Genomic DNA, 15,741 nt, shown 5'->3' with positions numbered 1-15,741 from the left:
GAACTGGCTACTGAAGCCTAATGCTTCTCCGCTGCGATTACGCAGAAACAAATTATTATTAAATGCTGAAAATTGTGAACAATGATTTCTTTATTCGCGATCGTGGGTGGCAATTTCATTGAGATAAATGTGGTACTGGCAACTTAATGTTATCAATTGGCAATAGACTGTTTCAAATGTTTATCTATAGGTGAATACTTTTTACTTAAACATAATTATTTTTATATTCAGTAAATGCATTTGTTCGAAGTCTGTTCAGTTGGTTCATTTTACTTTAGAAAGCTATGAAACTGCGTTCCTTTCCCTATGGAAAAAAATGCTGGGTATTTTTTTATGCTGCAATTGTTTCATTATACCGCGCAAATGTTCTCTGGTATGGAAAGGAAAACAGATTTCAATCTAAATACAACTAGTTTGTTCATAGTTTGTCTAAATGAAACTAGCTAGTCAGCGCTGAATCTGGCTTCTCGCCTGGAAGAAGTAGCCGTCATCCTGGGCGCCATTTTGATTACGTCATGCTTTGCTATGTGATCTGCGTTCACATACTTCCCCGCAAACACTGTTGTGTTCAGGTTGCCTTCAATAGCAGTCACGTGGAAATTCTTATCCTTCCTGTAGTTCACACCTGAACCACGTGACGCGTCTATTGATTGGATTTGATCACGTTTAGCCGACTTCAAAGTTTCGTAGTTTGATGTTCGTCTGACATAAGCGTGGAAATCGTCGACTAATTTTTCCTGTTGTCGCATTGTTGAACGCATTTGTCCATAGAATATCTGTTCGTCTGTTTGTTCTTGGCTCAAAATTGAGTCATGAAGTTCGTTTTGCTGTGAAACAAGTCCAGAAGTTTTGTCCAAACCGATTCGCTGGATGGATTCCAAAATTTCTTGATCTGGTGTCGTTGGTCGAATTGGGCCGTTGGTGAGTTCATCTGTCATTTCTGAAGCAAGTTAATCATGCAGACCCATTGAATTACATTTTTGCCGTAATAGGATTTAAAATTTGTGAGTCATATGAAGTCAAGATTCAAGAATGCTATTGAAAGTGGATTTAGATGGGATTGAAGAAGTTAAGTTGATTGAGAGTTTTGCTATCTATCCAGTAATCGCTTGCTTGCCATAATGATGGATATCCTTCAATGATGGAAATCGAGTGGATTTATTTTTACTATAGAAAAACAGCAAGCTTTATTATGATTGGTATTCTGTTCAGGTACCATTTTATTTTTTTTCATCCTTAATCAAAAATAGGTTTCAGATATTTTATGCATGGTTCTACTACCCTATATGTGCCTTTTGAATCAATGCTGTTTTTCAATTTATAATCAATTTTGGAGGATTTTTAAGGAAATTACATAGTTCTCAGCTTAATTACCGAACAAATAAAAATTTTAAACGAATGAAAGAACCAAACTTAGTTGTAAAAAATTCTAGTAAAAGTATTTTATTCTTGTAGATTCACAACAACAATTGTCTTTAGAAAATCAATCATATCTGCTCCAATTTTTTCCCATGACTCGCTTCCAATGATCAAATTATTGTGGTTTACAGTGAACAAAGATCTGGGATATTTTGACAAATTTGATCCCCAGCAATTTTCAGGCTTAAATTGGAGGAGGACTTTGCATAATATGATAGACTTTGTTCGTTGAAATCAAATGGTGACCAGACTCAATTTTAAAACTTGCGGCAAAAAAGTTGCAACGATTTGAAACAGTCTCAAAAAACAAATCGCGATTGGTTGTGCCAAACTCAAAAATGTTCCAACCCTTAAGTTATAGCCAGAAAAAATTTTAAAAGCAAATTACTAACGCACAATTAGAATGCCGCGGCAAATTTTTTGTGCGCACAGACACGCACACACACACACACACGCACACACAGACAAACACACACACACAAAGCACACGCTCATACATCAGTGCGCCACATGTACCCAAAGTTAGTTCTCAGAGCATTTGAGCACTTAACTGGCCTATTAATAATAGTAAGTGAAAATAGTTTTGAAACAGTGCAAGCTCGTACTTGAGTCTCAAAGAATTTCAGCGCTGAACCAGCATATTTCAAGCGTGAAAACTTAATTCAGTTCTGAACCATTGCATCTCCAGAATATTTTAAGTTTCTCTAAGTGCAGTTTTTCTTCATTATGAATTTTTTGAGGTCACAGAGTTTGCCCAGGCTAAACTTATCCTGTAAAGTTGGAAAAATACTCATATCCCAAAATTAAGTCTGAGCAGAATATTGTCATAATTTTGTAGCTTGTAACCGGTAATTACTATAAACTTATACACACAATTTATATATAAGCGGGTTTGTAGGTAATTACCGCGAAGCTCATTTAGCTTAGTGGTTACAATTTTTTACGCTAATTAATTTTTACAAGTACCCACGCGAAAGTTCGAGCATAAAATAAACCTTATAGGCGGGACATAAGTTGAACGTAATATTTTTCGTGCGGTTAATTTTACTCAAAAATCAAGACTGTCCATTGTAAATTGTGACATGAACAGAGTACTGGCCATCTTAAAATACAGAATGTCTCTAGACTGTTTCAGCTCTGATTTGCTCTTCCACTAACCTCCGGGAGAGTATTTTGCACTCTCAAGAGTATTTTAAGTTTCTTTATCAACAGTTTATCTCTATTATGTCTCTTTTCAGCTCATATTATTTGAACGGACATCTTTTGTAAAATCTATGAAAATAGTTGTACATTAACGAGAAATCGTAGCAGATCATACTTTTGTAGAATAAAGTTTGTAGACACTATACTATTATACAACATCATCATGCTGACACTTAATTGTGAGTAACTTCCAAAAAAACCCGTTTTGCTGAGTGGCTATAAATTGTTTTAAAAACGATTGATTAACTTCTCCCACGCGGAAGTTCGAATTACACATAGATTACAATGAAGGCGGGAGATAGACAAAATTGTTTTTCCTGGAGCAAATGTTGCTCGAAAATTATTCATAAAAAGTATAATTGGGACAAGAACACACTAATGGCAATTCAAAAGAACCATAATGCTTTTAGTCTGATTTTGATACCGATTTGCTATGCTGGCAAACTCTGGATAACAAAAACTATGCGTCAAAAATTTTCGAAAAAATGTGTTGTAAAGTTTATTCTGCGCGACAAGCAAAAAATAAATTAATCAGCCCTCATTAGACAGCAATACTGAAAATTGGCCCCGATTGAATTAGATTCATACGAGCTTCTCTTTGACATATATTTTATTTCTATTGTCAAAAAAAACTGCCCGAAAAATTCCCCTGTCATAAAATTCCATCCAAAAAATTGGAGGTCCAACAAGAAGGTAAAAACCAATTTTTTTGCCAAATTCAGCTGCCCATTACGCTAACTTTGCCACCTTCAGCTGCCACCTTTGTGATCAAACACACTTTGTGGTCAGGTTTTTCGCAATTTGAAAAATTATTATATGTTTTTGTGAAAGATGTTTTTGATGTTTTTTTAATTTAAAGCGATGGTGCAGTTACGTTTTATTAGCAATCTACTTCATCTGAAGGAAGGTTTACAGAAAAAAAAATTTCATCCAAATCTGATAAAAGTAGAAAGAAAGTGGCCTCAACAAGCCATACATAAGATAGTTTTATTTTAAATAGTCTGAGAGCATTTCAGCGCTGAAACAGTATCTTTCGAGGGTAAAAATTAATTCAGTTCTGAAACATTGCATCTCCAGAATAATTTAAGTTTCTCTAAGTACAGCTTTATTTCATTATGATTATATTGAGGTGATAGAATTTGACCAGGCTAAACTTATCTTGTAAAGTCTGAAAAGTTCTCATACCCCAAAATTAAGTCTGAGCAGGATATTGTCATATTTTTGCAGCTTGTAACTGGTAATTGCTCTAGAAGTAAACACTTTATTTATATATAAACTGGTTTGTAGGTAATCACTGCGAAGCTCATTTAGCTTAGTGGTTAAAACTTGTTACGCAAATCAAATTTTACAAGTTACCACCTAAAAGTTCGAATCGCATATAAAGCAAACCTTGTTGGCGGGAGTTAAGCTTAGCATGTTATATTCCATGCAGTAAGTTTAACTCAAAAATTCAGACTGGCTAGTTTAAATTGCGACATAAACCGAGTACTGTACAACCTAAAAACAGAAAGTCTCTTTACTGATTCAGCTGTGAATTGCTCTGCCATCACAACCCCCGGGACAGTTAAGAAATATGTTCTTGTTTTATATTTAAAGAAATCAATATAGGACTGACAATTGCTCTTTCTGCTTCTTAGTCAAATAAGTAGTTTTACAGAGACGTGATAAATAGCTTTTCTGGTAGCGTCATTTTTGAACTGGTTAATGGGTTTTCTTAACGAATTGGGGATCATTTCGAAGTAAAGTGGAACTGGGTAACGACAACTGACTGCATTACGTTATCATTTTTCATTTTGGGAAACATTGAGCTGAATCTATTTATTGCCCTGAATTATTTAAGGTTGGCTAGCAATTTTTTTGATTGTGTGCCCAGTAGGAAGTTCAGGAGAAACTACTTCCAAGAAACTGTTTCAATCGTTCTTAACTATTAGGTAAATTAAAATGATGTATAACAGTGTTCAATTTTTTTTTCATATTAGAATTGTTTTAACTGGAGTAAAATTGAAAATGCTCTTTTGATGGGGGTCTTATGAAAAGAACTATTTTGACGTGAAATATAAAATGAACAAAGTGACTCGAAACGAGTTTGTGCGTAGGACAGTTTGTTCCATCATAGATCTCATTGTTTTTGAAAAATTTTGTTCTTTCGAGAGAATAAAACCTTTTTTAATCATCAAATTTGTGGAGCTCAACTTGAGGCAACTTGTCCGAAGCAACTTTTTGAGCATAAAATAATCTCAACCATTTGTGTATAAAATTTATTTTGTGTATAAAATAATCTCGACCGTCAAATGGCTATGATTTTACCAAATATAAATCCATAGGCATTTTCTTTTATTTGGCTATGCAAAACAACTATTCATGAAGACTTGATGTTTAACAAATGGAATCAGCTGCAAACAATTGCTAGCCTAAAAGAACAAAGTCAGCTCCCTGCAAAAAATACTGTTCCACCAATTTACCATATCACTGTTTTTTAATTTTTAAACTTTTTTCTGATTTCAACTATGCTATGGTGTTAAAACCCTTAGCAGCCAGTTTGAAGTAGGATTTAGTTTAAATTTTAAAATAACTATAGATAAAAATGAATTTATCAAAAAATGAAGTTGAAATTTTTGCCTTTATTTTTGTGTTTTTATATCTTATTTTAAGATCAAATACTTTTTTCAAATGCATATTTTACATTGTGTACGTTACGAATTGAAGAAAACGTTTGAAGTCACCAATTTCTTGATTTTTAGTGGTGTTCCTTTTTGATGTCAAGTATTACAAGCTAGTGAAATCTGCACGATTTCAGCTTAATTACTGTTCCACCAAAGAAAAAGAAAAAATTTAATGTCATCTAAGCAGCAGCCAAGACGAATTGCAAGTTAAAAGGATAACATTTTTGCCCACATTTATCAATTTTTTTGATCTTTTTTGAAAAAGTGTACTTGACGTCTTCAGTACTGCCAAAAATCAATGAGTGATAAAAATGAACAAATAAGTTTTTTTTTGTTTTAATTCTACTGAGTGTGAGTGCTTGCATACTTTTTTTAGGGAGCAGTATTGTAAATTGATAGTCCCAATACCTCGTTTTATCATTCAGCTCAAATTTGTGTTCGAATTTTAAAAGAGGAGGATGTTTTTTTCGCCTCTGATCAAATTTTTCTGTTTAACTTCATTGAAGTAATTTTTTTGTAAGTGAACATTCAAAGAGATATAAATTGCAAGTAAATTCAATATTAAGGAAGTGAAATAGAAAATTATTTTCTAGAAAAAGTGAGTAAGCAAAAAAAGTAAGAAAAAATAAGTCAAAATTTGTAAGCAACGTTATAGAAAAGTAAATAAGTAAACTTTATTCGAAGTATGGGTACCATTTTTTTGTGGTTTTTCTGAAGAAGCTATGTTTTCTGTTGTTCATGTTTGCCATATAAGTATCCCAAATGTGGTCAATTCTACAAATCTGGGGTCTTATCTCATCCTTATGAACGTGGGAGCCAAGAACGTAGGAACAGCCTTATCTCATCCTCATTAACGTAGGGTCCTCATGAACATAGGAACTGAGTGTGAGTGCTTGCATAATTTTAAAACTTTCAAAAAAATTTCAGTTTTTCAAATCATTCGAACTTCGTCACTTATTAAATAATTTCAATAATGTTCTAAATTCTATTGAACATATTGGTTCAAAAAAACTATAGTCTAAAATTTTGAAGTAATTTCATTTGCTTTTAATTATATGATCCAGTTTCTTGACACTTAAATAAAATATGTCAATTATTTGTCAATTTTTGTCCCTCTCGGTCTCTAATAATAATAATAATAATAATAATAATAAATTGTTTCCATCAGTCAATAAGTAGCTTTTCACAATTACTTGTACAAATACAATCACATATTTGACTGTGGGAGAGCACTATTGGGCCGATGGCCCGTTCTCAAGTGTCTCGTTTCTCAAGTGTCTCGTAAATAAGTAAACTTTCACGTAATTTTTACGTGAAAGATCGTTTCACGTAATTTTTAAATCAAGTGTTTTGCATTCCTATGCATGTTTTCTGACAAATCAAACTTGAGAAGTAAACCTGAATTCAAGATATAATTTTTAAAATATAAGCTGGGAGTTTAAAAAAGGGAAAAGCTTAAATTTATTAACAATTTAAAAATTTAAAAAAAATTAAAAATTTGGCGTCTGTTTTATTTTTTGTAATTCTTTTCAGTTTAAGCGATTTCTTTTCAATCTGTTTTGGTTACATCAGGAATCCATTGAACTAAAAAAATAGGTACTACAAGAAAGAGCAGCAACTTGAGAAAACTACAAAAATGAGGAGCATTTTGATGACATAAAAATTAAAAAGACATTTATTTTTCACAAAAATCAAGTTCAGAAAAATTTTTTACTTTGTCTTTTTTAACAAATTTGTATAATCCCAGTGTCATTGAATCACAAAGACCGCGTTCAATCTCCCCACCACCGATTGCGGAAAAAAACACCCACGGAAAAACCCCCACTTCATTTTAGATAGGAAATAACCCCCACGGAAATAAACCCCCACGGAAATGAACCCCGACTTTACTATTAAAGAGCTGCACATTTAGCGCGTTTAGCCATGCCTCGCGGGCCATGGCCATGTCTCAGCGGCCTGTGGGACTTGGTATAAAACTATCACAACCGAGCAAATTATCACAACCGAAATTCAATTTTAAAATGGGGGTTTAATTCCGTCGGGGTTTATTTCCGTGGGGGTTATTTTCCGTGGGGGTTTATCTCCTAGACCCCCCCCCCACCATACACACACACACACACACACACACACACACACATATATATATATATATATATATATATATACACAAACGCACACACACACAAACACACACACACACACCAATAGAGACATTTTTGTTCATTTTGTTTTCATATATGTTTGCAAATAGCCGATTTTAAAAAGCTGGAACAATAAAAAACTTTTGTTTTTCAATAAATCAGATAATTGTTAAAAGTTTCACACGGATATTTGGTTTTATTTATTTTGCGATCTTTCAAGATTATCCGAACTTCTGCCAGATTCTGGTCGAGTCTTCTGACTCGCAAGATCTTGCAAGATTATCAACTGGTATTGCCTGATGTAACAACCCCTGACAGTCATCAAATTCATCGAATTCTCGTATCGTATTAGATTAATCATAGTATTAATATCAATTTGCGGCATAAGGGGCAGCATTCATTTGAAGTGCCCAGGTTTTTGTCCAGAGCTAGCCAACCTTAAAGTTATGGGTGCTCTATGGAGACCAAACGATGCCTTTCTTATGTTGCGTCATTTATGCGTGAAAACTAACTTTCGTCCCAATTTATTAAAAATGTCTTTTCGAGCTATTCTCCCCACGCAGAAGCCAGTGTTGTAAACATGAGATAGGATAATCCCACAACAATTAATTTCCACGCCCGACTTAACCTCCTTTATGGCCTTCTAAATGGGCAAAATTGATATCCGCAACCCTTTGTTCTTTCTAAAGTGCTTTTTGCGCCCAAAGATGGTTGAAAAGGAACTTTATGAGCAATTTAAGACGCTGAATGGATTAAAATCCTAAGTTTATTTGGCTATTTTTACAACCTTAGTAATGATTTAGTCAGGAAACTCAATTGCTTCATAAGAAAAATAGTCTCCATTTCACCCATTTTACGCATCGGTTTTATTTTGTACGCATTTCGGAACAAAGTTGAGCCTGAAATCAGTCGATATGAAAAATTTAGCCAAAACATTGAGTTTGTCACCAGCCGTGGCGCTTATACTGTTATTCCATATTACCTCCGCTCGCTACGTATTGCTGTACGTTCCCGACGATAGCATGAACCCTTCGAACTATAATTCCGATAGTTATATTAGCCGAACAGTTCCAAATATGTTCAGTCCTGACCTAACAGGCGATAACAGCTACATGCCTGTCAATACGGACTCTTACGTTTCGCCTAGTAGAACATACCCAGATTCATTCGGCCAAGTGGTGCAAGGGCAGCAGCAGTCAGATCCAAGGGACTATTTTCTAGGAAGCTGGCACAAAGTTCAAACCAGATCTCAAGCTGATTTGTCCCATGGAGCATACGACACGTCCTATAGTCAGCTTCAGTACCCTTATAGCGGATGGAAACCTTACTAATATAACTCACAGTCTTCTCTAATATCAATTGCTGTAAAATTTTTCATCAATTTCAAGATTTGGATACTGATAAATTGTTCTATGCAAAATGCTTCAGACAAACTTTTTGTCCAATTGACATCTTTTGGATTACATAATCATAATTCCATCAGAATTACCTTTTCAAAAGAAATCGTGGAACTTTGTAAGCGAATCAGCAGTCAGCTTTCAATATAAGTGAGGTAAACAATGTTAGATGTAGGTACCAAAAACCTGAACATTTCAATTTTCGAAAGTTTTGCTTGAAAAAGTTCTTCATTAGCGCTGATAACAGTTTTTCAGGGCAATACCACCGTAAAAATACGCTCTGAATGTAATAAGACAACGTTAACAAGCACTCCAATTCTGAGCACTAATTGCTTTTCATGCGTAAAATTTAGAACTTCTTTTGGTATTTTATTCTCATTTTCAATTTTGAAGTTTATCTAAGCGTTTTTAATATAAACCTCTAAAAATGGTTTTTTTAAAGTAAGTATAGCATACAAATTTTTCAAAAATTTTCACAAAACCGCAGTCTGGCGAGTTAGAATGACTACAAAAAAAATTATTACTGCAACTTATAGCTTGAAAAAAAATTAAATTAGTGTAAAGGAAAAGTTTTCCAAATTTTCAAAGAATTTGCTTACACTTTTTGCTGTTCCATTGCATCGCTTAAAAAGTACCAAACAATTATATGAATTGACATGACATAATGTATATTGGTTAACATTGTACTGATTTGTTGTAAAGTTCTTAGGTATATGTTCAAAGTTTAGCGAAGCCTTTTGAAACTCGTATCAAAATCAATTGCCAAATTAGCGACAACAGAAATGACTGGCTCAAGACCTATTAAACAATCGGCAGTTACAATGTCACTCAAACAAAATTTTATTTGTGTTCCATCAAAAACGTGTATATTTAGCTTGCTTTGTTGTACCTGCATTATTTTCAACACAATGGAAATAATTTTTTTCATTTTGCATCAAATGCATTAAATCATGAACTTTATAAGATGTTAGATGAATAGCAAAATATCAAGGTATTTGAGCTAAAAACTGGCTAGATTTAAATTCGTTTCTAAGTCAATAATTCTCCCTTGTTCCAGCGTCATGGTATGTTCCTTTAAATATGTTAAGTAATACCTGCTAAAATTTCATAACGGCAAAAATTTTATTGCAATAAGAAAACAACAAGCAAACAGCTGTACCTGGTTGTTTGAATATTTTTGATGATACGATCATTTGGCGTAAGTTGTGTTGGAATCTTCTTTAATCGCGAATTTAAAAAGTTAGAATTAATTTTCGCGTGCATTGCTTCAAGGAATATTTTCAACGAAATTTACTGGATTTGACGCAAAAATTTTTGAAACCGGAATGAGCTGTCCAATAAAAACAAAAAAATCCTTTTTATTTTCTCCCGTATTGAAATGTTCTTCTTTGAATTGCTTTAATGTTTTTTTTGAAAAACGTTCTCTCCCGCTGCAATTTAGTTTTTGTTGATACGTGTATAACAGAAAGGCACCCAGATACGTGTATAACAGAAAGGCACCCATATACGTGTATAACAGAAAGAAAACATATTTTTATATTTTTTAGTTTTCAAGAGAAAATACTTAACGCCAATATACTCAATGTAACAAAATAGAAAAACAAGCCCAATATTTTTTCTCACTATTAAAACTACCATAAAAATTATTTAGCGTAATATTTAGCCAATGCATTTGGCCATGCTTTGCAGGCCATGTCCCTGCCTCAGCGGCCTTTTTGTCCTAATATGAATTTATCAAAATCAAACATCGGATTAAACAATCATCTTCATTGTCAAAACTCATGCTTGTATAGCTGTATGCTAATTTGTTATCGGATTACTGAGCGAAATGATTAAGGGTAGTTTATTACAAAAAATTGAGTTTATTTGCATTGGGTATATTGGCAAATTGTGTATTTTGGGCGTGTTGTCATGCAGCCGATTCTATGTCATCAAAATTTGGTGTACCCCGCTTGATGACCTGCATATTTTAAAACACAATCTGTGTGCTACTTTTCTAAAGAACGGGCCTAAGTTAGTGCACGTTTTGCCATAGTTACCGAAAAAAGTCTATAAAGCCTTGTATACGAAGTACCAAAGAAAGAGTAATTACCAAATAGCAATGTATATTTGGCATGAATATATAAGACAGCTAGCGTACGGTCCCGAAAGAAAGAGCACTGTATCAATAATAAATTTTCTTTGTGTTTGTAAAGATAAAACTATGTCGGATCTTAAAAAGTTTTAGAATATTTCGAAGACGCCATAAATAATTAAAATTCTGTGTCTGAAATCGCGTGACCGATAAATCAAATTGCGTTGCGACTATTTTTTGGCGTTAGAGTCTTGCGTTTTATGATTTTGATATCTATATGGAAACGTTTTGCTTGTTTAATCTAGGTAGCAATCCAATCTTTTTATTTTGTTTTTCCACGCTCAGTGAAGCACTGGTTTAACAGCTGTAGCGCCGCCTTCACTGGGAAATTACGAATAGATATGTAGTTTTTCTTTGGAATTGATTAGTTTTATTATTTGGCTAATATTGCTTCAATATTAGGGGGAATCGTTGTAAAATGAAACAACTCAAAAATCCGAGCGTAACGGAATTTTTAAAGCTACTCACCTGTCCAGACTTCAGCTGATTTGAAATCCAGATATTTGTCAATTAATGAGAGCCAGACGTAGTCAGAAGGTTGCATGTCTTCCAAGTCTTCCTGGGGAATCTTCAGGAAGAATGAGTAAATTTTAGCTCGCAGATTTTCTGACACTTCTACTATGGCTTTTGTTTTGGTTGAGCTCAAACTGGGCTCTTTTTGATTGCTTTCGGCTTCTGAAGAAAGCGTTTCCAGTGGATCTCTCATATTCTGGACAATTCCCAGATCACCGCGATTGATATTCAAGTCTCGCTCAGTTTCTTTCCATAGATTGATCATGAGCTTAGGTGCTTTAGTTTGGTCACGATTTTCCCATGTCAAAATATGAGGAATGGACATTGAATTTTCCATTAGGTCTAGAACGCAGCCGAGTATTATAGACTGTAGGTATTTGGCGCTGGGTTCTAGCAAGTCAAGCAAAGCGAACATTCCAGAACTTTCTAGAAAATACTTCTCGTTGGTCGAGCTTCCAATGACACAGCTCCAAATTGCCTCCAAAGTTGCCGTTAGTAACTTGTTATAACCAAGACCTCTGCAGATTTTACTAGGGTCTATGTTGAGTATATACACTAGCAGCGATATTCCGTCTTTTGAGAGAAGTTCTTTGTGATCAGCTAGTTGCTCACAAAACATGCTGAGCAGATACAAACTCTCGCACGTGACATCCAAACAAAGGGCTTCCTTTTCGTCGGCTTTGTCAGTGACAGGGTTTTTGTCTATTTTTGGGTTCTCAATTTCTCTGACCAAATCATTGATTAGCAGCGTGAGTTTTAAAACTAACTCGTTTTGAAGTAAGATATACATTGGTTCCTCTTGCGACGCTCGAATTATTTGTCGGAGGTATCTTAATGTGTATCTAAGTTGGGACTTTTTGCTATGGCGGCCGCCGGATGAATAGAAACTGTTGCCCTGGCTAAGATAAGGATCGTTCACTTCATCAATGCACCATTCTAAGAACGCAAGCGTTGCTCTTACATAATCGGGAACGCTAGTCAATTCAGGACAGTAATCGGTCAAACTAGAAATAGTAGACAAACACTGAAGTTGAATTTCTTCTAATCGTGACATGTCAAACGGACTTTCAATTTTTCGAATTGGTCTTACGTAATGAAACAAAGCTTGAAATAGTTTGACTTCAGTGAATAAATGAAGAGTGGATCTGTTTTTGGCAAAGCACAGAACTAAAGCGATCAAATGTTTCTTGAACTCAAAATCTTCAGAATTGTTATGGAATTTGATATGCTTAAGAAGAATATTTCGAGTTTTGGTTTCTTCTAAAGTTAGAATTTGTAAACACGTTTTTACTATACCCGATTCTATCAAAGGTGATTCGGGATTCGCCCGGGCTATCAGGGTGATAATGGCTGCGATGTCGTTTCGAACTGTTCGGTGGTACGCACTATGATTCATTGAAAGCTCTGACGTCAGAAGTTTGTGAAGAACTTGCAAACATTGCAAGTTTGAAATTTGTTCAAGCACAACTTCCTGGTTCCCATTCTCAATTAAATTCCAAATAATTTCTGTGGTTTGTTGAACTAGTTTATAATCTGCCAAATTACCTTCTAAAGTTAAGCATAAAATGTAACCCGCGTTCGAGTTTAACATAAAATTACAATTTACTTCAGAAAACGAGGCGGCTTGGAGATAATTAAAGAAGAAATTTCGTAAATCTTTTTGCTCGGAATCAATGAGAGCCAACGCTTTTGTAACTGTTTCAGTAACGCCCGACTCCTCAATTGCCCGAATCAAGAAATCAAATGAAACTCTTCGAGTCTCCTTCGTGGGTTCCGATATTTGCTTCCTAGTGTAGAGTACAAGAAGTGTTTCTATAACTGCCGACCGGATTTCGACACTGTCGACTCGTAGCAAATACCCTAATTGGGCAAAAGTATCTGTGACTATTCCACTAAACGATATCTCATCTGAAGATTGGTACATTATGAATGGGTGCTGGAGTAAATTTATGATGGAAACCATAATTGGTTCATAATCAAAATCATCCCAAACGAAATCTGCGCAGGCGTTTAAAATGGTCAAAACATTAACTAAACTCTCTAAAGGAAATCCCAAATCGTAAATCGCAATGATTTTGTACAGAATATTCATGTGACGTTTTTTGAGGAGTTTTGCGTGTTCACAGGTCAAAAGGTCGACGGCATTCTGAAGTTTAACAGGGTCAAATGTAGCTTCGGGCGAGAACCCCAAATCTTCATCAGTAACAAGGCTGTGAATCAGCGGAATGGTTGATAGGTTGCTGTTTTTGTGTTTCTTGGTGAGGTTTATCAAATGGTTTGGAGGCAATGATCCGTTTTGCAAGCCCGCAACGGTTGCCATTTTTCTCAGGTATTTCAGGGAATAATAAAATTGAAAAAAAAACACGAGGTCAATTTATAGTAATTATGAGCTAGCTTTTGATAAACGAAGAAAAGTATAGTTTCAATTCCGTTTTGCTTTTGTACTTGAACATGAAAATTGTTGTTATCGTGGACCAGCTCAGTAACAGCCCGTTATGAAAGACAAGTTGAAGAAAAAATAAACAACAGATACAAATGCTAAATATTCTAATATATGGTTGAATTTCTGAAGAGTGTGGAAAAATTGGTAATTAAGTATCTAAATTGTAAAAGAGATTGTGTTTTTATGTAGTCATATATTTTTATAAAATTGAAACGAAAAACGATTGAAGTAATTTTTTAATAGCTGATAACTGATTTTCTGACTAAATGCATAAAATATGCGGAGATTAAATTTTTTACTGTTTCAATTTGGGTTTTGTGCGTTTACATATGGTGGCACAAAAGGAATAAAAAACACCTCTCACATGAATACTAAAAAATTGTTCACCATTTTATGTGAAGTTTCTCACACATTTATTAGATGCATTTTGTATTGATCTAAACGTGTGTGGATGAACGGATTCGCTAGAACGCACGTGCAAGAAACCCACAGCTTTGAATCTAGAACGCTGGTAAGAAAGAGTACATATTATATTTAAATTAGTATATTGGCTCGCTTTTCTAACGACTACATTTGATTGCTTCTGCATCAAAACCGTTAGAGTCGTTTTTGAGCTGTGCAAAATTCATTAGCAGCCATATTTATAGTCGTTGTTGATTTGTTTGTTTTGAAGAGTTGATTACTTTTGATTAGGATAGGCATAGCAGCATTGCTACCACGATATCACATGAAAAATCTTATTGAACTTGTTGAGCTTCATAATAAAAAACACTCATGTGATAATACAAGCAAACAGGTGTGCTCAAAAGTAAGCAGAGTCTTAAAAAACTGTTCTTTTTGTCAACCGCGAATTCTATGTCCGTTCTGGTTTGCACTAAACTTTCATAAAGAGCGTTAAACAGCATAAAATTTTAGAAGTACATTTTAGAAGAATTTATATCCCCAATTGGTTTTTTTTGTTCATCCAGTTGGGTTTTTTATATCCCAACTGGGTTTTTTATATTCCCAACTGGGTTTTTTTATCCAACTGGGTTTTTTTGACTCATTGATATATTAATATATTTGACATAGAATTACTTGAGTACGCATAACGTGACCAATTTCCGAAAAATTGAGTATGCATACTCGATGTTGTCCGGCTCTTTTATAACCGATGTTTCAAGATGAGGGTTGCAAGTATGCGTGGAAACGAGTGACACTAGGCTAATTTAGTTGTTTTTCTTAAAATTAACCCCCTACCACGGATGCAGTATCTACCCGGACCTGAGTCTCATAATATTTCAGTACTGAATCATAGTATTTTTATCATGATTTTTACTATGCCCAGAGTTCTGATCTTGACACTTTATAGACATTTCAAGGTAAAATTCATAGTAAAATTCTGAGCTTATCCTGAACATTATGAATCTCAGTTCTGAGATTACCCTGAACATAATGATTTTTTAGCCTGATTTTAGACTGCATATAATGGAATTCATCGTAAAAATCAGCAAAAACTCAAAACCTCTGTAAAAACCCGAAAGGCAATGTCATAGTTAACTGAAAATAATATAGATAAATAAACGTAAAAAGTTTTTATCATTAAAAGAAGTCTAAGAGTTCCCGAGTTAGGGCAATTCAGAGTTTACAGTTGGTTCACAGTATCTTCAGTTGAAACGTGACCTGTTGGTGCTCCTCTTTGAAACGGGACCTGTTGGTGCTCCTCTTTGAAACGGGACCTGTTGGTGCCCCTCTTTGAAACGGGACCTGTTGGTGCTCCTCTTTGAAACGGGACCTTTATTCTTGTTGTATCTTCAAATGAAATGGGGTGCTCCTGTACCTTCTCGTC

The 15,741-nt window shown here is 34.5% G+C and overlaps 1 protein-coding gene across 1 annotated transcript; it reads right to left on the bottom strand.

Moving 5' to 3' along the window:
* Window positions 1-324: 324 nt before the first annotated feature.
* Window positions 325-14,389, bottom strand: LOC142342825 (cilia- and flagella-associated protein 69-like). Its single transcript, XM_075394424.1, has 2 exons — window positions 11,426-14,389; window positions 325-940 (listed from the first exon to the last, which is right to left on the bottom strand). The coding sequence occupies exons 1-2, from the start codon at window positions 13,788-13,790 to the stop codon at window positions 444-446; spliced, it is 2,862 nt and encodes a 953-aa protein (XP_075250539.1). The 5' UTR covers window positions 13,791-14,389; the 3' UTR covers window positions 325-443.
* Window positions 14,390-15,741: the final 1,352 nt, after the last annotated feature.

The sequence above is a fragment of the Convolutriloba macropyga genome, chromosome 7 (genome assembly GCF_964194025.1).
Source record: "Convolutriloba macropyga chromosome 7, txConMacr16.3, whole genome shotgun sequence".
Taxonomy (NCBI): Eukaryota; Metazoa; Xenacoelomorpha; order Acoela; family Convolutidae; genus Convolutriloba; species Convolutriloba macropyga.
Note: the sequence above shows the minus strand (reverse complement) of the source record. Positions and strands in the feature narration are given on the sequence as shown.

Coding starts and splice junctions, on each gene's coding strand:
- LOC142342825 (XM_075394424.1), bottom strand. CDS start 13,790: ATGGCAACCGTTGCGGGCTTGCAAAACGGATCATTGCCTCCAAACCAT. Junction 941..11,425: donor ATCAGCTGAAGTCTGGACAG/GTGAGTAGCTTT, acceptor AACTTGCTTCAG/AAATGACAGATGAACTCACC.